Below are 27687 nucleotides of genomic sequence, written 5' to 3'. Positions count from 1 at the left end.
CGATTACGTCATAGACGCCATCTTTGCAATACGAATCTCGAAGGCCATGCTTTTGTTTGCATCAATTGAAAGATCCTGTTGCTTGCGCCTCTCATGCGGCTAATATTACGGTTAAACCAAGCCAAGCTGCATGAAAATGCACCATGGCCGCTCTCTTCGGTAGTCACTCGGTCGGCTCCGAGCGCACTTCACGACGTATCATACGGGAACGGTCCGACAGTTACGACGTAACAGCGGGGTTCCCAATACATTGTATCCTATGGGAGCTATGCCGGGACCGGCGGAAAACGACGTAACAGCCGGGAAAAACGCAGCAGTGAGGAACATAACAGCGGGGTTCTACTGTATGTGATGACGTCAGGTGAGGCTGAGTCACGTGAACTACTATGGTTTACTCACGAATACACTATTCATGTGTGCAAGTTAACCACTTACGTCTACACGCTTCTTTCGAAAAATAAATGAGCTAGAGTGCGACGATGTCCATTGGCGGCAACACGACAGTCGATGAGTCATTTGCTTGCACCGATGTAAACCCACTTGCAGGCGTCGCTCTCATAAAAAGCAAATGCAACGGCGTCACTGATTGGCAACAAAACATGGGTACTGCGACGTACACTGTGCGGTGATTCGCGTTGACCGCGGCTGCATTGGTGTCTCGAGTTTGCTTCGAACTGTACACAACACTGATGAGGCTCCGACTGCAAGAAACACCTTTACAATAGATTTTTGGTGTTAGCCAACTCTCACATTTTGTATCCACTTCAGGTGTCAGTGCAGCTATCTGTCATAGGTGGAAGACGACGGCATCCGATGTGTTCCTTGTAATTGGAGACCTTCGGCTAATGTCTGAGCATCGCCTGAGTATGCGTTGAACTTTACTTGCTTTTCATGAAGTGGGCAGAACAAATCTACGCGCTCTTCATGGGAATGCAGATTTTGTCGCATGATCGCTGCAATCAAAGGCGCTCTTACTGCCTTCATCTGTCAAGAAACAGAACGTTTTGACTTCCAATTACAGTGAACTCCCGTTAAGACAAACTCCGTTAAGGCGAATTCTCGCTTATGCCGAACAGAGAACCGTTTGTTTGGTTTGCCATAGACTCAATCCAAAAAAGTTTCGCTTAAGACGAACTGCCCAACTGTACAAACTTTCGCGGTGATCGACAACGCTGGTGATTCTGCAAAACGAACACTGCAGTCTCGGTGGGGCATTCAGGTGACCGAGAAAAAAGCAAAAAAAAAAAGGGAACACAAAAGCGCTTCCCCGAGCAAAGACGCGAAGCAAATCGCGGAGGGCGCGAGATAAAAGAAAAAGAACGGTCAGCGGATAAAGCCAGCATCCCCCTCACCCCCAGCCTGCGGGTGGGTGAGGTGCGGGCTTTATCAGCAAAGAAGGCAACAAAAAGAGCAGGGGGATTTACAACTGGGACCCCCAAGCCATTGCGTCCTTTTGTATCCCCCCCCCCCCTCCCCGTTCTTTGGCTTCCCAGCTGGAGTATAAAGTTCTTTGGTTTCCTAGCTAGAGTACCAAGGAGAACAGAACACAAGAGCTTGGGACCCCTCCGCCGTGGTGGTCAGAAGGGCAAACGCAAGGGGAGTGAAGGAAAAAAATTAAGAAAAAGTGACAGCGGGAACAAAAATTGTCTGTGCATTACAGTCGAGTACGAAACCGAAGCCACCTTTGCGGCACACTCCCGTCAGAGGGGTCAGGTGCATTGTCGTCACCATCACACAGTGGCGGCCAAGCACATTTTGTGGTCTGTTCGCGTTAGAGTAGTGCAGTTTGCGTAGGACATGTGCGCGTTGTATCTGTTCCCATTGAAGTGCAAATTTGATGAGCCATTTTGATTATGGAAGTGCACGGCAAGGGAAGGCTATTTTGTACACTATATATAGCTGCGTTGTGTCTTTTTTGTGTGCGCGAGGCTTGTGACCGTGAGTAGTGCGATGGGATATCTTAAGCTGCACGTCGATCAGGAAAAGTTACTACAAGCCGAAAACGGGAAAATATCCGGACCTCGAAGAAAACCTTGCAGACTTTTTTAAGCAACTCAGCGTATCATCAAGGGCGTCCGCAGAACTTATTGCATCGGGGTGCGGGGGGGGGGGGGGGAGAGAAATCCGGCACTGACAGCTTTCACTGCCGCGACATGACGTGCAAGATTAATCAGTAGTGTGCAACGTGCAAAATTGGTTGGAAATAGAGAAGGCCGGGACCTGAGTGTGCTAATCAAGTTGTGTAGCTCATTGCTACCGCATAGAAAAATATTATCCGAAATTCCAGGGAGGGGCAGCTGCCCCCCCTTGCACCCCCCTCCGGACGCCCATGCGTATCATGACTTTGTCAAGGCAACAGCACACGACCGAGGCGTATCCAGAAGTGATCTTAGAGGCAGCAAAACAAGCTCACAGAAGAAAAGGAACTGCCAGGACAATAAATTTACATTATTTGAAGGAAAATCGGGCTTCTCTCTTTCTTTTTTTTGTAATCGTCAACATAGGAGCGTGCTAGTTTTATCATTAAAATATGGTAGCAGTATCTTCATGAAATTTTTTATTTTTGAACTCACGATATCAGGCGCTCGTACGACTCATGTAAATAATCTGCTTGAAGGCATAATTTTTATCTAGATCAGCCAAATAAATGCTTTTTCTTGTCTCTTTGCCCTCCTGTAAGTCTACTGTATTCAGCGTTTTCAAGTAACGTATTTGGATGCATTTAGCATGTTAGCATCTCTCTTTTTGGGGGCACTTCTGATAAGCCGAACTCCTGATAAGACGAACAAAGGACCGTGGTCCCTTCGAGTTCGTCTTAATGGGAGTCTACTGTAGTTGCGGACTGCCGACTGCATCCTGGCACTACACATCAGTGCCCGTGTTGCAAGCGCTTAATCGAAATGCTTCTATCCGCAGAAAATATTGAAACACAAGCAGCCTCTGCCAGAAACACATGCTAAAACCACGTTAAAACAAGGTAAACAGGAAGTTTTCTTGGGAGCGTTTCCGGTGAATGCACAACATTGCCAGAGAACGGTAAGCGCTGGCGGAACGGTCTATACCGGCTTATATGCTCTAAGTATAGTAAATCTTAAAACTTAACATATTTTACAGGTTATCACTTGCATTCTACCGAAACTCAGATCCTGCTACTATTCAAAGTTGCTTCCACTTCCTTTGAACCAAAAAGAAAGAAATTTGCACATGCCTTGTTTCAATTTCAAAAAAAAAATATTGCACAGGTTTGTTGGGTCATGACAAATATGCTAATTTTTTTATATGTGATATATACTATTCGAATTCGATTCGGAATTATTCAACCAAATCGCTATACGCTTCGAATTCACTTTGAACCTAAAATTTACTATCTGCACAAGCCTAAACGCAAGTTCTTTTGAGGGCAATCAATGTTTCATGCATACATCGTAGTTTAAAACAGATTTCGATAGTTTTTTGATGATACGAAATTTCAGGTGATATGAATATTTTTGCTCTCCTGTGAGATTCGTACCACTGAGATTCTACTGTATTCCGCTTTTGAGGTGTTCGGAGACATCGACCAATCAGGCTACTTCCAATTTGGTCTCTAATTTCTGTACCCATTTGGTCAGAGTCTGTTTTTAGCATGGTGCGCATATTAAGAACTCTCGTTACTGATTCCAGAAGACTTGCATTGCTGGCTTGTAGACACTCAACAGTATCAGCCACTTCTCCTCTTCAGCCTTTGTCATAGGTCCGGGCTTTTTCGAAACACCACCACATAACCAGCTAGAAGCAACAAACGCAAAACATAAACGAGAACAATGCAAGACCATTTGAAAGGATTGAGTGGCCACGACATCGCCAGAAGGCAAGCCTCATTGCTGGATGCAAGAACAGAGAGCTCAATTATAACTGACATGTAGAAAAGCAGTCGGTGAGCATCAAATGGTTGTAGCACTGTCGTGGCCTTAGAGTTCGTCCAAATGCGCGCGGTGTAGATGTCATTGTCCCACGTTGACTGACGAGTGACATGAAACTGTGCAGAATTGGCATCGGGTGATGCAGCCGATAAGTCGCAGCAGGTAGGCAGTCCTTGCATGCAAAGCAGAAAGCTCATGCACTGTTCGTCGACCCAGGCATCGGCCAGCTGTACTGCAGGCAGCGACAGTAGTCATCCCAGGAACGGTAGCAGCAGCCTCTGTAGAAAAGCAGTCGGTGAGCGTCGAACAGTTTCGGCAGTGTCACGACCCCTAACAGCACTTATACTCTAGCTGCACTGACGCAATGCTGAGGCATTATTCCAAAGCTCCCAGAAACAGAAGTCTAAGAGCTGTTCCACATTGCTGCCATCATCTGCAATGTTACTATAGTCGGATACAACTTAAGAAGTCAGGAGAGGCCCCGCCCGGACGACCGAAGTGCGGCAGCCGATCGCCTCCACGACTGAAGAAATATTCCCGCTCATGCACGCGCCAATGTTCTCCGAAGGCGGAGCCACCGGCCGTCCCGCTCATGACGTCAGGCCCAAGTGCGCGCGCATTGGTGCAGTCTTGTGTTCATCCACCTTTGAGGAGGAAATGCTGCTGACTTGTAAAGTTTTATCCGACTATAAATACCTTTTCAGTTGTCAAGCTCTGCCTGGGAGCAGTGTGAAAACGTGGCCCTCTGCCGTTTCCTCTGGTGAGGTGGCGCTGCCGCTGCAGTCAGCCCGGTTATCTACGGAAACTTCACAAGACAGCAGCGTACTGCCGACCGAATGCCAGTTCTCGTTATTTCATGCTTTTTTTTTGCGCTGCTCTCCTTGGCATCAATTATTCAAGGAATAGTAGGGGTGTGCGAATATCAAATTTTTCGAATACGAATCGAATACGAATATCCACCGTCGAATATCGAATCGATTATCGAATATCAAAGGAAAACTGCCTCCACAGTAACAATATTTTATTTAACATGTAGCTATTTGAAAAAAAAAAAACAAAAAACATTAACAGCCTGACTGGCAGCTACCTCCAGAACACAATGTCCAGGCTAGCACAATGCACATGACCACACTATCAAATATCACGGCACAATGAAAGTAATGACTAGATGTTATCATGAAGAAATATGAGTTGCTCCACATGATCAGGCAGCAGGCGCTCCCTTCTAACAGAGACAAACCCCCTGCCACTGAAAAGGCACGCTCGCTTGGAACAGAAGTGGCTGGTATAGGGAGGTACATATGGGGCAAAGCTTTGCCAGACTGGGGTATCTGAAGGTGCCTACAGTCCGCCACCAGTCACATAGGCCACTGTCTTTCTTCAGAAGTGGTCCCGCATAGTGAACGAGTGGTAGTGCGGCACGTTACGGCCGCATAATATTGAAAATATACGGTTACATGATCGCCAACAACGCTGCACGTCGGAGATGCACCAGCAATAAATCATACGTATTGGGGCGCTCGTCGCAGGCAGATATCGTGCCTCCGTGTACTTACAATCTTTATCGCTCCTCTCGGCAACGTTTTTAGCTATACGAACGCAGCAGAAATGTGGAAGACGAGTTATTTTATGCATGATAATCGAATCGCATATTCGAATTTTTCGAATATTCGAAGTTATCGAATACACGATTTTCGAATCGAATACGAATATTTCGGATGTAATATTCGACGAATATTCGAAACTTTCGAATATTCGCACACCCCTAAGGAATAGCCTTTTTACTTTGTACACTCTGTAAAAAACAGCTAATGGGTGAATGAACAGGACACTGAAGCTTCTCGTTCAAGGCATATTGTTTCATGTACATATAAAAAAAAGGACCGGTACAACGCACAGATTGATGTAGCTAAGCATGCTGCTTCGATATTGCCACGTGGTCGTGACGGTGAAGAAGGCCACAGCCGGGCTGTTCAAGACGAAACTTCTTTATCGGGCGAACTTGTACCCAGGAAATGAAAAGTCAAAGTAGCACCAATACACGCTGTACTGATATCGGCAATTACAGTCGCCGGCCATTGGTAATCTAATCTGTGGTACGGCGGGTCGGCAATTATATACATGTGGCATCGAAGATTCCAGCATTATCGTTGGTGGTCACGTTATTTCCAGAATAAGCTCATTGTTCGTGTTGAACGTGCAATCTTATCAAAAGATTCTAAAATAATCGGGAACGTTCCGAGACATTCTGGCACAACCTGCGCAAGGCAGTATGTATGTACGCATGTAACGGGTCGGTCACATAAAAATATAAAAAGCATGAAAGATGCACTTTATTGGTTGCTACAACTACCATGTGACTGTTTTCTAGTCAACAGTTCGTATATGTCGAGTGAAAGTTCATCAGCATAACAATGAAAAAATTCAATACTTCGCACGTGAACGTGAACATATGGTATGCACAACCAAGAAGAGGGAAGCAGCACCCCTCTAGATCATCTCAAACCTTCCGGAATATGTCTTCGCAAAGGCCTACCTCATCCAGGGAAGCTGACACACTTTTGTTTGCAGTCTTAATAAAGCCCAGTATCTTGGGCGTCAGCTGCTTTAACGAACCTTGCTTGAAATCCCTGCACTCAGTTAAGTAACTGTCGCAGCCAACTGCTAGCATATCAAAGCTTAATAATATCTGGGGTTTACGTGCCAAAACCACAACAAGATTTCGAGGCATGCCTTAGTTTAGGGCTCCGGAAATTTCGATCCTCTGGTGTTCTTTAACGTGCACTTAGGTCGCACAATACAAGGGCCTCTAGCATTTCGCCTCCATCGAAACGCGACCGCCGCGGCCGGGATCGAACCCACGGCTTTTGGTCAGCAGCCGAGCACCGTAACCACCATACCACCGTGGCAGACATATCAGAGCTTAAGTCCACTATGCATAGATCACATAGTGTGCCCTTTGTGGCTTTGTGAATGATGTATCTACACAGATAATAAACAACACTGTCCTCTACATTTCCTCTAGCATAACTGTGCTCTTTGCAAGCATGTTCTAGTGAGCTGCTAGGCTCCAGGCAACTTATTAATGTCGTTTTCTGCTCGAAGATCGTGAGAAAATGCTTATTCTCACTCGAAGATCGCAGTGAGTTGTAACCGCTCCTGCAGCCAGTCACAAAACACCGAGGCATGTTTGCTCACAAGGCAAGCAGCACTTTCCTGGCGCACAAATGACAAACACAAGCAAAAAAAACGTTGAACGCATTGCAGGCTGCAAGCTTCAGCGCCTCTGCCAACGTTGCCTGCGCCACTCCGCAGATGCAAAAGAAAGGGACCAGGAGCCGCGGCGGAGTTTGACAACTGAAAAAGTATCTACCTAGTAATGTTGATCATCTGCCCATTCCAGATTACTGCCCGAAAGGGATAAAAAGGCATGAAAAGTGCCTGATGCCGAAAATCCGTCGGATAGTTAGATAGTCGGAGTTGAAGCCTTAGCACTCAAGATTAAGTGTCCCGAGACTTGCTCAGGACACCAATTCAGTCACTCATGGAATATCCTGCCATGCAGTGTGGTGCCGGCAGTGCCCATGTTTGTTTGTTGTAAACTAAAGTGACGCAGTTACGTTTGTTATTGGTGAGACCAACATTGGTGAGTGAGTTCGCGTTGCTGCAAACAATGCACTCATTGCCTGTAATAGCTGCGGCATCAGACAGTATGATGATGTGCTTGTGTTGCCGCCAAGGCACATTATCACACTCGAGAAGATGAAGATTACGTATTGATATCGGGCTGATGCAGGCAGGTTATCTTGAAGGTTCAGTGCATCAATAGTGGGCTTATGAGTACACCGGAGCACTTCACACAACCCAGCGGGCCAAGCAACTTTACCTAATGAGTATGTTACGTGTTATCTGTTACAGGGAACAGCATAGATTGCGATTGTTCTCAGTTACATTCGGTAAATCACTTCTAGTTCATTCTGGCTGGTTGTAGGTAAACTCGCCTTGTTTTGCTCATTGTTGCCTTTAGTGATGCATTTTTTCAATTGACAAGCCTGCCATCAGGCATGTGGCATCAATCAGCGAGTGCTGTGCTTGGCTTGCAGTGTCTGGGGTGGTTGCAAGCGATGTGCAGGCGCGGGCAATGGTTTGTCCTGTGGGGAGCAAAGGAAGCCCTGTACCGATGCCCTACCGGACGCTGACACTGGGCTCAGGTGCGTGCCTTTTGCCTTGTTGATGAGTACTTTGGTAACCATAAATGCACAGGTGTAAAGTGATATGCTCTATTTGTGCCTGCTCATTGCCTTGATTTGCTACGTATTAATTTCTGCTGATATACCTATAGTGTCACGTTTTGCTGACAGTCACATTGTACTGACATTGAAGAGGTGAGCCACCAAAGCATTGGCAAAGCTGGGACGATGCTTGAGCTTCGCTGTCAAGAGTAGAACGCGATAGCGTAATCAGACCGTGTTAAAATCGCCTTCCCAACCACTAGCCTGGCTTCACTTCTCGGTGGTTTCCTAAACAGTGCTGCAAGGTAAGTCAAAGTGTGGACGCCCTTCCCCACGCGAGCGGCGTGACGAAACACGGTGAGGCGAGCATGCCCTTGGGCCCTTTGCGCCATCTTGCGGGATTACAGTAAAGTTTCTGCCACGCACGTCCGAGATGTGCATAAATGGCGTATACAGGGCGTTTTTTTTTAGACAATACAGATTTTTTATAAAAATGCTATGACCGTCAGGCCCGTGTCATCTTCGCAACCAAGGCAGAAAAACTTTGCCACTCCTAAAGTTACATTCAAATGAGTAATTAACAAAAACTCGTTAATTAACTTATCAATTATGAACTTTAGGGCGGTTGTTTATATGGAAGAGTTGTAGGACGTGACATTTTATGGCATGCCCACTTTTTAAAAATCTAAAAAAATGCACGTAATTTGAGATAATAATCAGACCACAATCGAGGCGAAACCGAAACTGAGCGCACTGGGAGCGCAAGAAATTTGTCAACACTGTTACGTTATACCAGAAGCTCACGTGACAATTTTTGAAAAAAGACGCGTCGCAGCAGAATATGGTCAGGAAAAATGGCAAGTCGTTACAAATACTTGAAAGGACCGCTTATTTTTTGTGTTTGGTGTGTAGTGCTTCTCTGTTTCTTTCGCGCTGTACCTAAGAAAACCGTAATTTCCACTTTTTCTTTCACTGTACAGCTTAAAACATTTTATTGGATTTTTTGGAGTTGAGATTAAAGATTCATTCACACTTTCAATTAAATGCTTAGCTGTCATTTTTAAAAGTAATGTAATCTACCTTCTTGGAGAAGTGCAGGGTGGTGCCATGGCTTCATTTAAGTAGTCTGTACACATTTTTTGGGCAAGGCTGAGCGTCATTGCCTATATTCTTAGTTTTTCGGTTATATGACGGCTGGATTATACAACGGTTATGCATGGTCCCCTCATGTGCTTGCTGTACGTACTATATACGCACACGTTTGCCACATGTGGGAGTGTTCATCGTACCTACTCTATTCCTGACTGTACACAGGTGCAGCAAGTATCTTATTATAGCAACATTGTGTATGAGTTACTGTTGTCCTGTGGCAAAAAATACGGTCCAGTTAGGACAGTGCACAAAGGACAGGATACCCGAACATGGGAATAATGCATGAACTAGATTCATCGGTCATCTGGCTCTTTCCTGCTGGAACTGTGGCTGCAATCCCATATACAGTTGAACCCCTTTATAAGAGGCACTGATATAAGAGACAGTTGGGTATAAGAGACGCCTGTGTGCCCACGAAGAAATAGAGCTTGGTCAGAAAATGAGAACATGGTACCCTGCTTATAAGAGACTTCTCCCATAAGGGACAACAACTGCTCCCCGGTGCGTGTCTCTTATAAAGGGGTTCAACTGTATTCCAAATGTAGCGTGATAGGAGTAAGCCCAATGCAAACAACTCGTAAAATAATTGAAGCAGCAAGGATTGCTAGTTTGGGGGACATGCATAATATTGTGCCCTCAATCAAATTTCTCTAAAAGCATTTGGTTTTTTAAACACGAGACAGTCACTTCACAGGGATAGCATTCCAGAACGGCCCCTTCATCTTGCAGCCAACTTATCATGATCTTCATTTTGACATTCTGTCATAAGTTCCGAAGCACACATGCATCATTGTTGTTTTTAAGTTCACTTAACTTGCACAAATGCACCTGCATGTGCCACTGCTTCCTGTACAGTCGAACCTCGTTAATACGTACCCACTTTAAGCGTACTAACGCTTAAAACGTAGTTGCGACGAATCCCCGACCGAGTCTCGTAGAGCCTAATGCATTCGCTGACCGTTTAAGCCGTAGTGCTTCGTCCTACGCCTACCGGTTAGTGCGTACCCTGCGTACCACGATAACCTTTTGTGCCATAAAATTTTACTGCGCCGCTGAACTCCCCGACGCCACAATGTGCCGCCAAAGGTTTTCGGTCTTTTTGAGAAGTGCGTAGATCGGTCGATCACTGATTCCGACTTCCGCGCGATTGCGGCGACGCCTTTGCGGGTAAGCATCGGGAAAGAACGAAGGTGAGACGGCGGTCACCGACGAACGCGCCAGCATGACTTATCGCCGACAACCTTATCACAAGATATCAGCTCAGGCACGCGTGCGGCGCAGCATTACTTTAATCCTACTGCACGCTTTTAATAGGCGACAACCTGAACGCGCTGGGCCGCCGATCTCTGCTGCCTCGTTGTGCGAGGCCGTGTTCAAGCGCGCGCCGCTTTGTAGAAACGAAAGCAGCTCGCTGTTGCGGAGTTGAGCGTTGCTGGTCGTGGGCGACGAGAAACCTCTTTGCATAGACGCTATCACGCTAAACGCACGCGTACGGTACAGTAAGCGTAGCGTTGTTGTAACCATACAGCACCCTTTTATTGGGCGACCACCCAAACGCGCTTCCATCCGCTGCCAGGACTGCTGGAGCGTCGCGGAGTGCGCATCGCTTGCAGGAAGTTTGTCATCGCCGCGTTAACCGAACAAGCTCATCTGTGCTCATCGCCGCATATGTGCACGGTCTGGAGCAAAGTGGGTACGAAGAACACTCCCACGACAAATGCGCGCGTGTGGTACAGCAAGCGGCCCGGCGGCCCGGCAGTGACGGCGTGAGCCGAGAAGTCGACGCGCTGCACGCAACTAGCCAGGAGACGATCGGCTCCACGCAGCCGTACCACGTTTCACTGGAACTGTGTCAGTTTCCATTTAGTAGCAGATCACGTACAGACGCACACACATATATCGCAGAAAGCCGACACTGTCCGTTCTGTCGCTACGTTGGTCACTGCGTATACCGGACCCTGTAATAGTTCCGAAATGCTACTTGGCGTCGCCACCGCTCGCTATCGGCACTATCGGACGGTCGTGCGAGAGTACCAGAATCTTTTCTCCAGTTTGGCAAAAAGAAAGAAAAGGCTTTGCAGTGGGTACTTTAGGCAGTATTTGCTGTGACACTGTATTTATTTCTTTGCTGGCGGCGATGGCGTATGCAAGGAGATGCAAATTTTTACTTGGTGGTTAATGCGTACTACCATTTAGTGCGTAGTTATGTGGCGTTCCCGGCAGGTACGCATCATTAACGAGGTTCCGCTTTACATTAACAAAGATCAGTGTGCTTGATTGGGCAGGTTTGTGCATAGTAGACAAAAAATAAAACGGTGCTTAAGACGAGTCGAGATGAAGACGCAGACACGGTCAGCACCGTGTCTTCATCTTGTCCTTTCTTAAGTGCTGTTTTATTCATTGCCAATAAAATACTATATTTCCTTGTGCTTTTTTTGCAGCAGGGTGGATCAGACAAACAGGGGTGGCTGATATTTTAGAGGACGTTAAGCAAAAGAAGTGGACTTGGGCCAAGCATGTGGTGCACAGGACAGACAACTGGTGGTCAGTTAGAGCAACGGAATGGATTACAGGAAAAGGGGAAGAAGCTGGGGACCGCAGCCAGCTGGAGCAGTGCAATTAAGGAGTTCACTGGGATAAAATGGGATCAGCCTGCACAAAGTGGGCACACTGGTAGATCTACGGCCGTTGTCCCGTAGTGGACAAACATCGCGTGTGAATTACGACGATGAAAAACGAACTGGACATAGTATCTTCGTATTCCATGCACTACCCAAAAACGTCTTCTTTTGCATTTGATGGTGAGCTTTTAGTAATGCCCAGTTTTTACCCAATGCTCGTACCTAAGAAGAGGTGTAACGCAGGCGCAGACATGGATGTGTGCCTCAGGGACTTCGGCCACTGTGATTTTGTCTCGGCAAAGCATGCCTGCATCTTCTACGATGAGGTGAGTCTTCAATCTATGCTACTGTAATGCATTCCAAACATTCTCACCAAAGTGCATTCGGCCTAAGCCGTTTTTTGTGTCATACAGACAGAAGCATTTGGAATGAACACATATGACCCCTTCCTGCTGTTATAATATTCTCATGTTATTCCGAAGGTTGCTATTTTTTTTCATCGAACATTTTTACACATAGCAGTAAATAGAAGCAGATTCACTGCTCATGCTGCGAGCACTCTGCTTTTTGGAGGAGCTTGTGATGCTAAAACAATGGTCATTATATACTGAGGTATATGCAGCGATGGTCCAACTATGCCATTCACACCATTTTGCTACAATTCTACCTCTACACCTTACTGTGCCTATTCAAATGCATCTTGTGCAACCTGTTCCAAAGTTCACTATTCCACCCACGTTATTAAAGGGACACTAAAGGCAAATATTAAGTCGACGTTGATTGTTGAAATAGCGGTCCAGAAACCTCGTAGTGCTGCTTTTGTGCCAAGGAAGTGCTTATTTTGAAATAAAATCATGTTTTTAGTGGTCTGCATCGAGTTAGCGCGCTTCAAATCTCCCGCCTGAAAATACGACTTTCATACGTCACTGCTGCCGTGCCCAACGTTGCCCGCTTTTACTGCGCGGCCGCCGACACTAGTAGCAGCCGAGTGGAAGTAGCGGGACCCACAGTAGCAACAACGGCGCTGCGGCAAAGACTTGCTCAGATGGGCACATTCAAAGCCTTCACCAAGTTGCGGTTGGTCTTGTAATCCTCAGTACGAAAGTGCAGCGAGCACACACGCAGAGGTTTTGACTGTTTAGCACACTGGCGCAATGGCATGACACTAAGCCACTTCGAGCGTAAGGGTTCATTCCGCGGCACCCAGTGAAAAGACACACCGGTTTCCTTGCTGCAGCACTGGCGTTGTGCACCATTCGGGCATCCGGCAATATCACACGCATGCGGCATTTTGCCGAACTTTGTGTCAGAGCGACTTTCACGAGCGCGCAAAACACGCACGGCAGTACGCGATCCCGAAACTACCACTGAGACGGGCGAGGCGCAGTTCGGCAAAAACGGAACCTTTGAGCCACGCGCGCCGTTCCCCATGGTAACGCCACAGAGGTTTTGTTTTCCATGAATCAAGCGGAAACGAACAAACAGCGTTTTATTACGTCTTTTGATGCTCGGAATGTTTTTTTTTTTACTGCTGCTAGTTTGATTACTAGTGATTTATTGTAGGCCGACTTCCATACGCAGTGATTCCACTCCTGCGCCAACTGCGCCAAATTGTATTTACTGCGCCATCCTGATAATATCGACGAAAATTGCGCCAAACTGCGCCAAAGTCTCGGGTTTGGGGGCGTCTATCACCGGCAATCGCACCGCCGGCGCATCAGAACATGTGCAGCTTGACCTTGGGGCTGCCAAAGTCGCAACCATGGACCAAGAATTATTCCGCTGAATCAATAGCGCTCGCGCGTGCGTCCCGAGTAAGCCACGATGCCATGCATGGTGCCGACGCAGCTTCTGTTCTGCAAGTCGGCTCGACAGCAAAACGCGCTCTCCGCAGAGGCTCGTGACGTCTAGGCCTATCGGTAGCGAGCAAGTGCGACGGCGATTCATCGGCGGACGTCGTCTGTTCCAGAAACGCTGCTGATAGCTCGTTTCAAGCGTCGCACGGCACGTAAGGAAAGCAATCTTCAAAATTGGCTAGCGCGAAAATCGACAAGGACTAAGAAGGAACACTGATGTACAGGACAGGCGCTACTCGCAACTACGCTTTATTCAGAAACATCTTCCTACATATATACACAGCCGAGTGGCACGCGCTAACCTTACTATGAGCAGAATCAAAGGGTAAATTACTTTACCAAAGGGTAATTTACCCTTTAATTCAAAGGGTAAGAATCAAAGGGTAATTTTACCCTTTGATTCTGCTCATAGTAAGGTTGTAAAACGAGCTATTGCCTCACAATGCCTTGAATCGGTGCTGGCAAAGTCCTGCGTTCACTTGGCTCAGGATAGTTTTAATAGCCAGATTGAGCGCCTACAGGCGGCTGGGTTCCCCTGCTCGAACTTGACTGCTGTGTCCGAAACCCTCCTTCAGAAACTGAAGGGGAAGAAGAGGCCTGGCTCTGCTCGTGCAGAAAAAAGGCCGGAAGTGGTGCCGTATGTGCACAAAGTGGCACACAATTTAAAAAATGTGGCAAATAGGTACAATGTGCCTATAGTTTTTTCAGCGCCGCATAAACTGGCTGGGCTATGCCCTCGCATTTCGGGACCACTTAAAAAACCGACGTGCAGAAAAAAGCACGTCCGGCCCTACGTCACATGCGCCGTAGGCGTCGTGTACGAAATCCCACTCACTTGTGGCAAGGTTTATATAGGACAAACTGGTCGTTGCGTCAACGATCGAGCACGGGAACACGAGCGCTCTGTTAAGAATAATTTGACTTTTCATCTACCTACGCATTGTAGGACCTGTGCCTGTGAGCCAGTGCTGTCTAGCATTCGAATTCTGGGCAGAAGTGGGAATGCGCTGGCGAGAGAACTAATGGAGGCTTATCACATTAAAAAGAAAGCCCGTGAATGTATCAGTGACACTTCTGTTGTTCTGCGCAGTAAGGAAAGACTGTTCTTAGACACTTGGTTATAATGCGAATATGTTTTGGTATCCCGGTCCTGATTAGCATGTCGACTGTCATGTGCATTGCGCCTGCGCGCGCCACTCGGCTGTGTATATATGTAGGAAGACGTTTCTGAATAAAGCGTAGTTGCGAGTAGCGCCTGTCCTGTACATCAGTGTTCCTTCTTAGTCCTTGTCGATTTTCGCGCTAGCCAATTTTGAAGATTATGAACCAACTAGCCCAACAACGTATACTCTTAAGGAAAGCAATGTTCAGTAATAACTACATGAGTGCCGCTAAAATGTCTGTCACTTCTGTTTCTGGACATCGCGGAATGAAATCTGGGATCGCTAGCAATAAATATATGGAACAATATCGAATTTTCCTTGCCTCGCGTTTATGGAAGAGCACGTGAACGGTGGGAACGCGTTGACACTTTTCCTCAGATACACTTTATCCGTGGATCTTCATCCAGAAGAGCTTTTTTGTAATTCCTACCACCAGCACATCCAAGTTTGTAATCACTCTGCGGTAAGTATACCCCCAAAAGGCCCTGCCCGTTCGAGCTCACGCGCTAGGGTTCTAATTCGAATTTTTTGCTTGCTTTTTTTTTAAATATCATCTCATTAATAAAAGCATATATCCTGGTCGGAGCAGCCGCAAATGTGCAGCTGTCAGTAGCGGGCCCGTCGCTGACGGCCCACAGTGAAGCGGCTACGCCATGTTACACGTCCGCACCGCACTTTCGAGGGTCAATAGCTGACGGTTAAAAAAAAAATACTCAGTTTCGCTTAAGGGCAAGCAATCAATGTGATGTCAACAAACTGTATTGTTAAACGAAGTAAGGCTAGCAGCTAACGCTTTTGGACCCGTTCTCGTGTAACTCAACAAAACGCTGGTTTAAGGGAATATGGCCGCTCCAGGAACCGAAGCGTTTTCGTGCTCTGAGTTCTCTAAACGCAAAGTAAGCGTTGAGAGCACAGCAAGTTTACGAGCCGCTCCTGATGACTGCGCCCTTCGAACGATGCGGTCCCCGCCCCCCTGGCGTCCCTTCATGCTCCTTACGAAAGACGGGCGGGGCGTTTTCCTCTCTGTTTGATGAGCAATCGACGGCAGGCCCGCACGCGGGAAGATGTTATCTCATGCACTCTCTGTACGACTGAGAGAGACGGCCGGCTAGTTTAATCTCCGCTTCAGCCGCGTTCGTCGCCAGCGCTCGCGAGATTTTACTCGCGGCTAGAATGCGCGTAGTGATGTTATCAATTGGGACTTTATACGGAAAATAACGGCGACGGCAAAAATCCATCGAGAGTGTCCATATAATTGCTATCACAATAAAAATTGAAAAAAAAAAATATTGAGGAGCCATTTCACTCTGAAGTGGATGATAAGCGAAGCTGTTTCACGCATGGCACACAGGTGACATCGTGGAGGACAGTTGGGTATGTAAGGCCAGGCTGTTAACGGCCAGGCTGTTAACGTTCAATACGCAATCTTAGTGCGAAAGCCTTAGGTGTTTTATCAAACACAAAAATTGACAGTCGGCGGCGTCAATCGATTGATGCAAAATATAATCATCATGTGATGGCGTCATCATCACGTCATAGATCTTCAAAACTTGTGACGTCATCACGGCGTCATATATCGTGATGTCACGTGATGACGTCATATACAGTAAAAGCTCGTTAATTCGGATTTCTAGGGACCGGAAAAAATGTCCGAATTAACCGAATGTCCGTATTATCGAATGGTCGAAATAAACACAATAAATGCAAGAGTTTTTTCAACATACCTTTACTTTACAAGGTAATCGCGGATGCGCCTCTGTTTTCGAGCAGAAATTCGCGCGGACACAATTTTTCTGAGCCCTTCAAGGTGCTCAGCAGCTAGCATACTGTCTGCAGTGCCAAAACAAAATTCTTTAAGGACGACGAGGGCCTCCGCGGCTTCCTTCACAGTACGAGGGGGCCTGTGTGGCTCAGTGGCAGCTCCTCTTCACGCTCTTCGTTCTCGGATTCGTCGCCATGCATCACTTCCTTGACGATTTGCTCATCAGTCAGAGAGCCGGCAGTGGCAACGCCATCAATGCCGATATAATCGTCGAGTGTCACTGCATCAGGCATAACACTTCCGAAATCCTGCCCAACATCGGCACCGTCGTTCGGCGACACTTCGGCCACTGTGCCTGAAACAGTTGGCAATGGCGTGCGCAGGCGTGCTCTGCCACACATACGCGAAGACCACAACTGCGCTCAGGAGACTCACGTCGTATTGTTTGCCAACGTCATGGCACAGGAGCTACTTCTTGCCGGGAGAACCCATTTTTCAGGGCACGTAAAATTTCTACTTTGGTGGTGAAGTCCTTGGCCTCGTACTTGGGCCGCTTCGCCAGCGTTGCCATCGACGGAGAGTGCGTTCACACGAGAAGTCAGCACAAAAGCACCAGCAACGATCAAGCTAAAGGAACCGTACTGAATTGTTCCTCGATAAAACGGCGTTCAACGATGCAGCACACCAACGGGAACAAAGCAACAAAAATGACACCGCGCTAAACCCACACGCTATAGTGTACTAGAATAATTTCCTAGTGACGCGTCCAGGAGGCAGGGACAATAGGCCGGTTGAAGCAAACGCCAGTAGACGCCACTGGTGGCGTTGCTGCGCTTTTTTCTAGTCGCGGAGCCAGTTCGCGCCGGTTTCGGCCGGTTCAGACGCGCTTTGCAGCTGCTTGCCTCGTGCGCGTCTCCTGCGACGCTACGTTCAACGTCGTAGTTCTCGTGAAAAAAAAAAAAATGGTGGATGACTTTTTTTTTCCGGACGCTTACATGTGGGATGCTTCCATGTAGTACGTCTCATTGCACGCCGTAAAATGAGGTAAGGAAACGCCTGAATAATCTTGTTTAGCTGTGTTTCTGTAACCGAGAATAAATCACGAAAAGTTTGCCACCATCAATATGCGTCCGTCGAGGCCGTTATTTCATTGTACGCCTTCTGGCATAGAAACGCAGCGTAGACTTTGCTGAGCACTTTTGTGTAGTTTGCGATGAGCATGCGATTTAAATGTTGTGCTAGGTATTGCACAATAGAAGCAAAACATGCAGAGTTACTCATATGATGGGTTTGTGCAAATGGATGATAAAAAATGCGAATAGATACTGCTGCAGGCGATGTCCCGAACTGCAATGAATCCGCCGGTCTGCGGCATTTACGCTAGCAGACGACTAGAAAAAAGCGCAGTGGCGGCACCTGGTGGCGTCTACACAAACGGGCACGCGCGCTCCTTCTCAGACGCGTCACTAGGAAATTATTCTAGTACACTATACCACACGCTATCACGCCCGAAGAAAAGGCGTTCAATCAGTCTCAAGTCAAGCCAAGCCGATAATTGATGCCTATGGCGATGCTGCGTTTCAGCTTCACTTTTGTTCCGAATGGTTCTTTTTTCGTTTTCGAGCCTCGCCAGCGTCCCGAAAGTCGCCGAATTATCCGATTTACGGTCAAATCTGTCGGAAATAACGAGCGCCCAGTCTCATTGAGTGATGCATATATTTACAGGGACCAGATGACATGTCCGAATTAACCGATTTTCCGAATTAACGAGAGTCGAATTAACGAGCTTTTACTGTATCGTGATGTCACGTCAAGACGTCATATCGTGATGTCACGTGATGACACCATCACATGACATCGTCACTTTACACTGCTTCCGTGACCGGTGCGCCGATCACGGAGCTAGTGCAAAATTAGGTGAGGTGCAGAAAGCTTGCAGAGCGGGAGGGGGAAGATCAACCCGTCGATCGAGAAGAAAAAGAACCTGGCTTTCGCCTTGGAGTTTTCTTAGGGGAATGCATTAGGGACAGTGTGGCTCTTTGGTATTGAGGCACTGCTGTACATCACGGCGTTTGTCTACCACGTCTGCTGATAACCACATAGATGTATTTAGAGTGTTATTTCATAAAGTGCAATTTTGTTGATCCGGTATTCTGTTTATTTGCTGGTGTCGAAAATAATCACCAAAGAGGTTAATCCAGAACACTCAACTTCACGAGTCCTTATTTTTTCATTAGCGAATGAAGTATGGAGCTCTCCTGAGATGATTTTTTCCATGAGATTTGCAATGAATCGAAATATTTCTAGCCTTCATAAGAGCCCCATAGTAATATTCCGGTGCTTGAATGTTAATGCAATATGCTTCTATAGTGTACTGTAAAATTTGCTGCTCCAGAGTGCTTCCAGATGCAAAATTATCTGCTCCAAAGTGCTCCAAGATTAAAATTTTTGCTGCTCCAAAGTGCTCCAAAACGGAAATTTTGCTGCTCCAAAAATTGCTCCAAATCAGAAGTTCTCGGTAGCATCACTGCATACGTCATCGGGATCACTTCGAAAATGTCCCACTCGTGGCGCTCATCATGTGATACATTTAGCTTAATTTCTTGGTAAGTAGGGCACGGCTGTTGATAATATTGCCGTTTTAGAAGTTGTCATACATTGGGCTTTCACTCTGACATAAATTGTTATTTGCCTTTAGTGTCCCTTTAACCCTTTCCCTCCTGTTGATGAGTATAGTCATGAGGTTTTGTACCAAAATGACCGACGATGACTATACTTGTCATCAACAAAAATTACACCATTTCCCGCTAAAGGGGACCATGAGGCGATGCGAAGCCGGAGCACTTGCACGATCGCGTTCTGTTGGTTTTCGTTGGCCCTGCTACCGACCTCGCGTCGTGGAACGCGAAGAGAAACGCTATGCGCGTCTTGTCTTCCCTCTAGCCTGGGCGTTAATTCTCACAGGGCGAGCGGGGAACGCGGTCGGCAGGCGTGCGAGAGGGGAGCAGCGTAGGAGAGGACAGAGAAAGGGAGGGGACGCGCATGCGCTGGTGCTCATCGCGGCGTTGCGCAGGAGAGAATTTCGGCATGTCTAGCCCGTGTTTCAGAGGAAGAGTGGAAAGGGGGAGGGGAGAGGGGAAAAGGGGAGAGGGAAAGTGGAGAGGGTATGCGCATGCGCAGTAAGGGTGGTCACGCCGCACACCACCACCACCACCACCGGTTTGAACTCCGCCATAAGATACTTCGCATCTAAAATTGGTCCCACATAGAACCAATGACGACTATACTCATCGTAGTTGTGTTTTTTTTACGCTCATAGCCACACTTGTTCATGTTGTGCCATTTGTGTTTCGGCTTTAATTTTATTGCCATCATTGTATAGACGAGAAAACCTGGGCCAGGGGGCGCTGCTGCACCTTTCTGAAAAGTGCCCCCTTTTTCGGAAATCTCGTTATGTGGTCGCGCACGGCGCTCCTCTGCCGGTTTGTTTACATTGCGGCTGCGTGTGTTCTGTCTCGCTACACGCGCGCACGTGCTTTCTCTCTCTCCCTCTCTCCTTTTCTGCTCGCGCTACGCGTGCGCTCTTCAAGGCGTTCGTGCAGGCGTTCTCCTCTCGCGCTGTGCTGAGCAGCAGTGCGCACAATCTTGCTTGCAGTGCTCATGTGAGCGTGCTTGCGTGCTAACCTCACGCTGTGCTTGCTCTAGCATTATATTGAAATGCGGGTCGTGATCTCGCGGGGTCGGTGGAGATGGTGTAGAGCACGTTTTTCAAGAGACTGGCCAATGAAGCCACCCTTTTAGTCAATGGTAATACCCAGATGGTCGAGAAAATGAAAGGTTGAAAATAAATTAGTGCGCCATGCTTTTAGAATGGTGAAAAGAAATGGCACCATGATCGCGCAGAACATTTATGACGAGAACTTCTGCGACCCCGGTATTCCCAAGGATAAGGTGGACTGTTTTTCTCAATTTCTTCCCAAGGATGAGGTGAACTGTTTTCCTGGTCTTGCGGTTTCCGAAAATAGAACAGTGTGAAGAAAAAAACACGACTACTGTTTATTTCTTTCCAATATCATTTCAGAGGAACGTAAGAGCCACATTGCTAAAATTTGTGGAAACGAAGATGCTTACGTGCGCGAACACACACACGCACGCTGTTTCGGCTAACAGCACTTGAGCGAATGGTAACATTTTGTGCTGCTTTGCTTCAGAATCACGTCCAAGATTTTTTAGTAACCAATTACAATGGCTTTGTACACAGTAGTCAGTGTGTAGAAAGAACGAATGCACCAATATCCGTGGGCCAATATGACCTCTTTACGCGTTTGAAATAAAAAAGGAAAAGTTAAGTAGTAGCTTGAGCGCCCGCTTTTGCGAGGCACAAACATGTTTGTCATCATATAGTCCACTGGATGAGCGACATATATAAAACGATCAGAAATGGTCTTTGTTTCGGTGAGTACTGCGTACAATAAATGATACGACTTTCAAAGGTTTATCAGAATAAACTAATCGAGTTAGTAATGATAAAAAATACAATCGCCATTCCTGCATTTATGTAATGAATCTACAATACAGAACCCGTTCTGTAACCCGGCTATCTCACGGGCTCGCAGGCCGCAAGTACAGTGAAAGCTCGTTAATTCACACCTCATTAATTCGAAATTTTGGATAATTCGAAATGGTCGCCGCAGTCCGGTCCGAAGTGCATAGAAGACCATGTGTAAAACGATTCGTTAATTCGAACAGAAATTGCCGCCTCTACGGATAATTCGAAGCGCGCGCCGCCGAGTGTCATCATCGTCAAACACTAGTGGAAGCTTTTACGGCCGAACGATAGGTGGCACGACCGGTTTTTTCGAGCTTCAAGTGGCCTCCGAGCAAAGGGCGAGCAAAGTATGGCTTCCGAAATCCAGGGAGCAATTTTTTTTTTTTTTTCCGTAGCCCTCCCGCTATCTCAGCGCCTGGCGCCACTTGTATACGCGGGATTCGCGGGACGCTGAGGAGTCGGCGGAGTAGTCCTAGCAGTCCTAGGCCGCACCCGGCAGCGTCACTTTGTTCCTCGAGCACGTTGTTCGTTCACGCCGTCAAGCCGTCTTATTCCGCATCGAAGTTGCAAGATGCCGCGGGGAAACTACTGCGCGAAGACTGTCAAGGAGAAGGTGGAGATTTTGCGAGAGGTTGACCAAGGGAACTCGAGCAAATACGAAATTGCGAGGAAGCACGGCATACCTCTGAGCACGTTGTCAACCTACATACGCAACAGGACGGCCATTGAAAACGCCTATGAAGCCGAGGATTTTGGCGCCAGTCGAAAAAGGCTAAGGACAGCGAAGTTCCCGGAACTGGAGTCGGCTTTGATTATCTGGGTTAAAGAAATGAGAGCCCAGAGTATCGCATTGAGCGGCCCTATCATCATGGCCAAGGTAGCCGATTTCGCCCTGCACTTGGACATTGAAGACTTTGTCGCCTCCGAGGGATGGTTTCATCGTTTCAGGGAGCGGCACAATCTCGTATTGCGCACATTATCCGGCGAGGCAAAGGAAGTGGACGCCGAAACATGCGCTACTTGGAGAAGCGACACCCTGCAGCAGTACTTGGAGAGCTACTCACCACAGGATGTGTTTAACGCTGACGAGACAGCGTTATTTTTCAAGTTGCAGCCAGACAAGACGATCACCTACGAGGAGACAGCTGTGCCGGCGGCAAGCGCAGCAAAGAGAGTGTCACTGTTCTGGTCGCCGCAAATATGACCGGTACGGAAAAGGTCCCCCTTTTTGTGATTGGCAAAGCACTCAAGCCACGGTGCTTCAAAAACATTCGGTCACTGCCGACGGAGTACGCCGCAAACAAGAAAGCCTGGATGACAGGTGACCTATTCAGGAAGTGGCTACTGAAATTCGACAGGCGAATGGAACTGGGCGGCAGACGCGTTCTTCTTGTCGTCGACAACTGTTCAGCGCACAAAGTCGACGTTGAGCTGAGAGCAACAAAGTTAGTGTTCCTTCCAGCAAATACGACTGCGGCCCTACAGCCAATGAACCAGGGCACGGTGTTAGAAGTATTATAGGTGGACCGACGGCGCCTCCGGAAGCGGCGAATTTCTGTCCGCGGTTTGTGGCGTTTTGTGCACAGGGCCCTAGATGGCGCTACACTACTGGTGGCTCAAGAGCGGCATCAGGCATGGTCGCTTCGGTGGCGCGAACGCTCCTCGAAATGAATAAAAAACTGTGCGTTCGCGCTATAACGAGCGCAAAAATAAATTATTAAATAAAAGCTGCGAATAAATCGAAATTTTGACGATACAGCCGTTATCTGTTGAATAACGGTTGAATTTGACACCTCGAAGGTTCGCAATAGGAGGATGCTTTCCTCATTCAGACATGTGAAATCGTGCATTTAAACATATGACAGTGACGTCATGCTGATATGAAAGAAATTAGTTCTATTTATAGAAGTATAGTTTATAAAGTTAGAAAAAATTACGTATTAGCCGTAGTATTGCAACAGAAAATGCATACTGTCTTTGCTGTCGCGAACATTCGAAGTAATATGCGGTCGTTGATCGCGGATAAAAATATGTGTGACGAACGCGACTTCTTAGCTGGTGGCGCTTAAAATACTGAACTTTAGCGAATGCCAGCAGCTCAGTTTGAGGCACCGACGAAGGACATGAAAAAGCATCCTTGTTTGACACTGCGAGAAGGGGAGACTTTAAGTAAGAGTGGTGGATATGTGTTCCTGATTGTTCTGTGTTGCCAACTGAGGGATATTTTTCACTGTTTATGTATCGCATAGTCACCCGAAGACAGTATCACTACTTCGTCTTTCAAGGAACACGTCGATCGCGGTGTGTGGAGTGTTTACGAGCGTAGCCAGTCAACCGCGGTGGTACACCGGTTACGGTACTCGGCTGCTGACCGAAGTTCCCTAGTTCGACCCCAGCTGCGGCGGTCGCATTTTGATGGAGGCGACATGCTAGAGACCCGTGTACTCTACGATGTCAGTGCATGTTAATAACACCACATTGCCGAAACTTGTGGGGCTCTGCTACGGCGTGCCTCATAATCATAACGTGGTTTCAGCACGCAAAACCCCAGATATTCTCATTGTTAACATGCGTAGCTTTCGCACGGAGAGAGAAAGACTGCACACGCATGTAGGTATGGTTAAAAAAAGCGGGCCAACTCACGACGTCAATAAAGTTGCTAAAGCGTGGATGAACTCAAAACGACACCTTTATTACAGTGATGTAAATATACACTCATTCATAAACAGATTGCTTTATGCAGTGCTTCGCCACCGACAGAATAAGACGGCATTTCAACTCAAAATCAAATCGGCATCGAAAACTGGTGGAAAACTAAAACTACGTACTTCGACTTTCAGGCAGCAACTTACTGAACTAGTTTCGAGAGCTTGCGCAAGTTTTGAGATTTGTTGCTTTCATTTTTTTTCAGTTGTTTGCAACATTGCCGCATCCGCACTCCTACATAGTAGTGAAGCACTTGTGCCATCATGTCTACTTTGTGTTCTTGACAGGGAAATGAGAGGTTGTAGTTGTCTAACACAAAGTCAATTGTCAAGTCATACGCTTGCTTCTCGCCAGCGTGCTTTTGAAATATTAGTTCAGTCTCTTTCAGAAGATTAAATAGGGCAGCATTTGGGTGCATTAGTCCTCCTCTCGACTTCAAAACAACGAGAGCTGATTCAGCGTTAGGCGCATCACCTGTCGTAGTCAATCCTCGCTTGCAGATTGAACAATTCGTATTTTTTAAGAGTTTCCTGCACAGGAACCCGCATACATAGTAAATTATGCAGTCCGTAATGCTGTCTGATGCAGGCACTGAGTTAAATACATCTTCACACTCAATCCCATCTTGCACCAATCCGTCCAGCCTACTCCTCAGCTCATCCAGCCGTGATTGGCCGGGAACATCCTCCTTAAAAGCTGATGTCAAATCAGACAAGCTAAGGAGTCGCGGCTCTTCACTAGGCAACAACTGGCAATTACCATACTTGGGTGGCTTTACCAGACTGTAGATCGATAACATGCTGTATAATTGCAAAAAGGTCGGCAAGCAGGGATGTTCATTTTGGCACCCGGCTTGGCGTACGACACCAAAAAATTTTTCCAAGACATCTTGGTTAAACTTTGCAGTTAACACATATTTGAAGTCACATTCCTTTAACAAGTAGTTTGACAGCTGAATTGTCGACAGAATAGCCACTCGCAAGCCCTCAGCTGTGGTTTGTGACAAAAAATTTTCAGGGTGAATTCGTCCTGCCTTGACTTCTTCCTCCCAATCATTAAGCCACTGTAAAGAGGACTCGAGCACTTCAAAATCTTTCCCGCCTAATCTTAGACCTTCCTTAGGGTGTCTGCGATTCATGGCATCAAAAATATCGTTAATTCGCACCGTGAAGTCGACTGTGCCTTTGACATTTTCAAGGCCTGGAGTACCTTTGTTAGAATAGAACTCTAAACCTTTCGCAACACTTACACTGAACAGTTGTGCTGCAAGTTTCACTCGCATTTTTTCCGTATTTGTTGGGTTTAAATGAGAAAAGGAAAGCTTCGGACAAACTCTGAGGCTGCCCTCATTCTTAGTGTCTACCACATAGAGCTTGTCATAATGCGACCAAAACACGCGGGTGCCATTCACACAAAAAACTTTTTCCTTCAAGAGACGGTTACGCACACACTTGATAAGGTGTGGTGCATCAGAGAAAACAAAAACTCGTCGATCCTCGCATGCAGGACTCGTGAAGCTATTCTGTGTACCATGAAGCGCTCCGGTCACACCAAACTGCTTCCACATTGACCGGTTTGTTGCAGCACCATCACAAACGATTGCATCTACATATGCACCAGCATCCTCAAGCAGAAGAATAGCTTTCACGATGAGCTGAGCCAACACGGTGCCTTTTGTAGGACCATGACTTGCGAAGACCGCAACAGGCTGGGAATAATGTTCTCCAAAGGAGCGAAATGTAAAAACAAGTCCATGATCTGCCAATTGCTGCGACGCTTCCACTTCACCTCCAAAGTCTGAATGGCCTGTGTAAGACATATTTGTCGCATTCACTCTCATCTCCTTGCGGACATGGATCTCGTCGAAGATAAGAATACCATGCTTCTGGAAAGTGTCCTTGGTTGCTAACTTTTTCTTGAAGGTGGCGAAAAACCGGGAGTCGAATCCACACTTCACACGAACCATCGAGAGATACTTTCTTATGGTTGAGACACACGGCAGCGGCAGGATGTTGTTGTTCCTCAAAAAAGAGTATCCGGACGGGCTGCGGATGTGCAGTAGGAGGCAGAGTAGGAGCCATTGCTCAGTATAGCGCCTGTTCTTCTTATCGGTGCACTTAGCAGCTGCTATGCACTCTTTAATAGCTGTTGCTTGTGCTTCGGGAATGTCCAACTCACGCAGCTTATCACACAGTGCTTCATCAGATATAACTGATAACTTTTCCCGTGCAGCTTTCAATTGGGAGCTCAGCGACTGAACTCTTTTCGTCAGACGAACAACTGATCTCTTCAGAGCGTACTGCGCCTTTCTAAAAGCAACAACATTGCTCCTTCGAGCAGTCGCCATGTGGAAGTACCGAGGGGCCTTTTTCTCTGCGACCTTACGCTGCATGCGTTTTTGATGCACGCGAAGTGTCGTTGGAAGGCGCTTGCAATAAGCACATGCACTTTCTGCTTCATTGAGAATTAACGTGCACTGTTTATGACGCCATCGGCCTGTGACATCAATAAAACCACTTGTTGGCTGCACATTTTGGTATGCGTCTGCACTTGGCCCGCCGACACACAAGCGAATTTCGCTCACTCGCCTGACAAGCACTTCAATATCTTTGCTGCTACTGACATTGCAAGGGAGTTGGAGGTATTCGAGGGGTGCACGCTTGCCCAACAGAGCCACAGTTACGTTCAGTTGTTCGTCAAGACTCACCACTCTTTTCATGATGACGCGGCTGGGAGCAGCACCATAGTAGCTGAAGTTCGCGCAAGTTGCGGAGCCATGTGGTTGGGTAGCTGCTTCACTAATCATGAAAACTTCACAAAACGTGATGGTTCTCAATCCGTCAACGTCAACCTTGTGGCAAGCCCACGCTGTCGTCGGGAGGGTCACACTATTGGCAATGTCAAAAACGTCCTCGATGAGACTTGTGGGTGACACCGTGACTGGCATTGTGTCGAATACTGTGGCATCAGATCCCACGCAGCTTCTTTCATTCAACTCGCTCATCACGTCGCACGCCTGCGAGGCCTCCGTTGGCGGAAGTTCTTCGAAGCTCGATGCATTTTCCAGTCTCACACTGCGCCGTTTGATGGCAGGAGAATGCGAACGGTCCGTAGGCGCCTTTCTTTTTTTCTCTGTCTTTGTCAAGTGAGCAGGGCAGTCGGGAAACTTTGTCGGCACGGCGTCATTAGCCAGAGCTGCCCTTCGTGGTGTGCTCACAAGAACGTGCCCTTTGTACACTGCTTCCCACGTCTTCGTTATGTACCTCGGCTCGAAGTGCTTCTCGCACACGTAATCAGTCGATTTCAGCACGCGGTCCTTGCGCGGAATCGCATGGCGCCAAACCTTCAAGCGTTCCGCATCTCGGGGTGCAGCAAAAATCGACACTTTTTCAGTGCATGTCTTGTACCCAGAGTTGCAACGCGGCACAAAACACTTTTTGCCCATTTCGCGGCTTTCTCACTCGAATAGCATGACCTGCCATCGCATAAAAAGAATTAAACGAGAAAGCAACGTGGCGACCGGTGGCGACAACTGCTTTGTCACCGTGGCAAAAACTGCTTTGTCACCACGGCAAAAACTGCTTTGTCACCGTGGCGAAAACTGCTTTGTCACCGTGGCTTTGCCTAAGGCGGCGCAGAGGCCGGCGCGCGTCGCTGTGAGCCCCGTGACTGCTCCTGCCATCTCGCGGCGTGACGGCGCGGAGGAACCGAAGTTCGACATAGCGAGTGCATGGCGGGGGTGCT

The 27687-nt window shown here is 47.4% G+C and overlaps 1 protein-coding gene across 1 annotated transcript in view; it reads left to right on the top strand.

Annotated features, from left to right (window-relative positions):
- LOC119390966 (PHD finger protein 12-like) overlaps positions 1 to 27687 on the top strand; it is an 86919-nt gene that overhangs the window by 48738 nt on the left and 10494 nt on the right. The window contains 2 exon segments of the mRNA XM_049414993.1: positions 8006 to 8113; positions 12151 to 12233. Coding sequence (XP_049270950.1) covers positions 8006 to 8113; positions 12151 to 12233 — 191 coding nt within the window.

The sequence above is a fragment of the Rhipicephalus sanguineus genome, chromosome 4, assembly GCF_013339695.2.
Source record: "Rhipicephalus sanguineus isolate Rsan-2018 chromosome 4, BIME_Rsan_1.4, whole genome shotgun sequence".
Taxonomy (NCBI): domain Eukaryota; kingdom Metazoa; phylum Arthropoda; class Arachnida; order Ixodida; family Ixodidae; genus Rhipicephalus; species Rhipicephalus sanguineus.
This window is presented reverse-complemented; position numbering and strand designations above follow the sequence as displayed.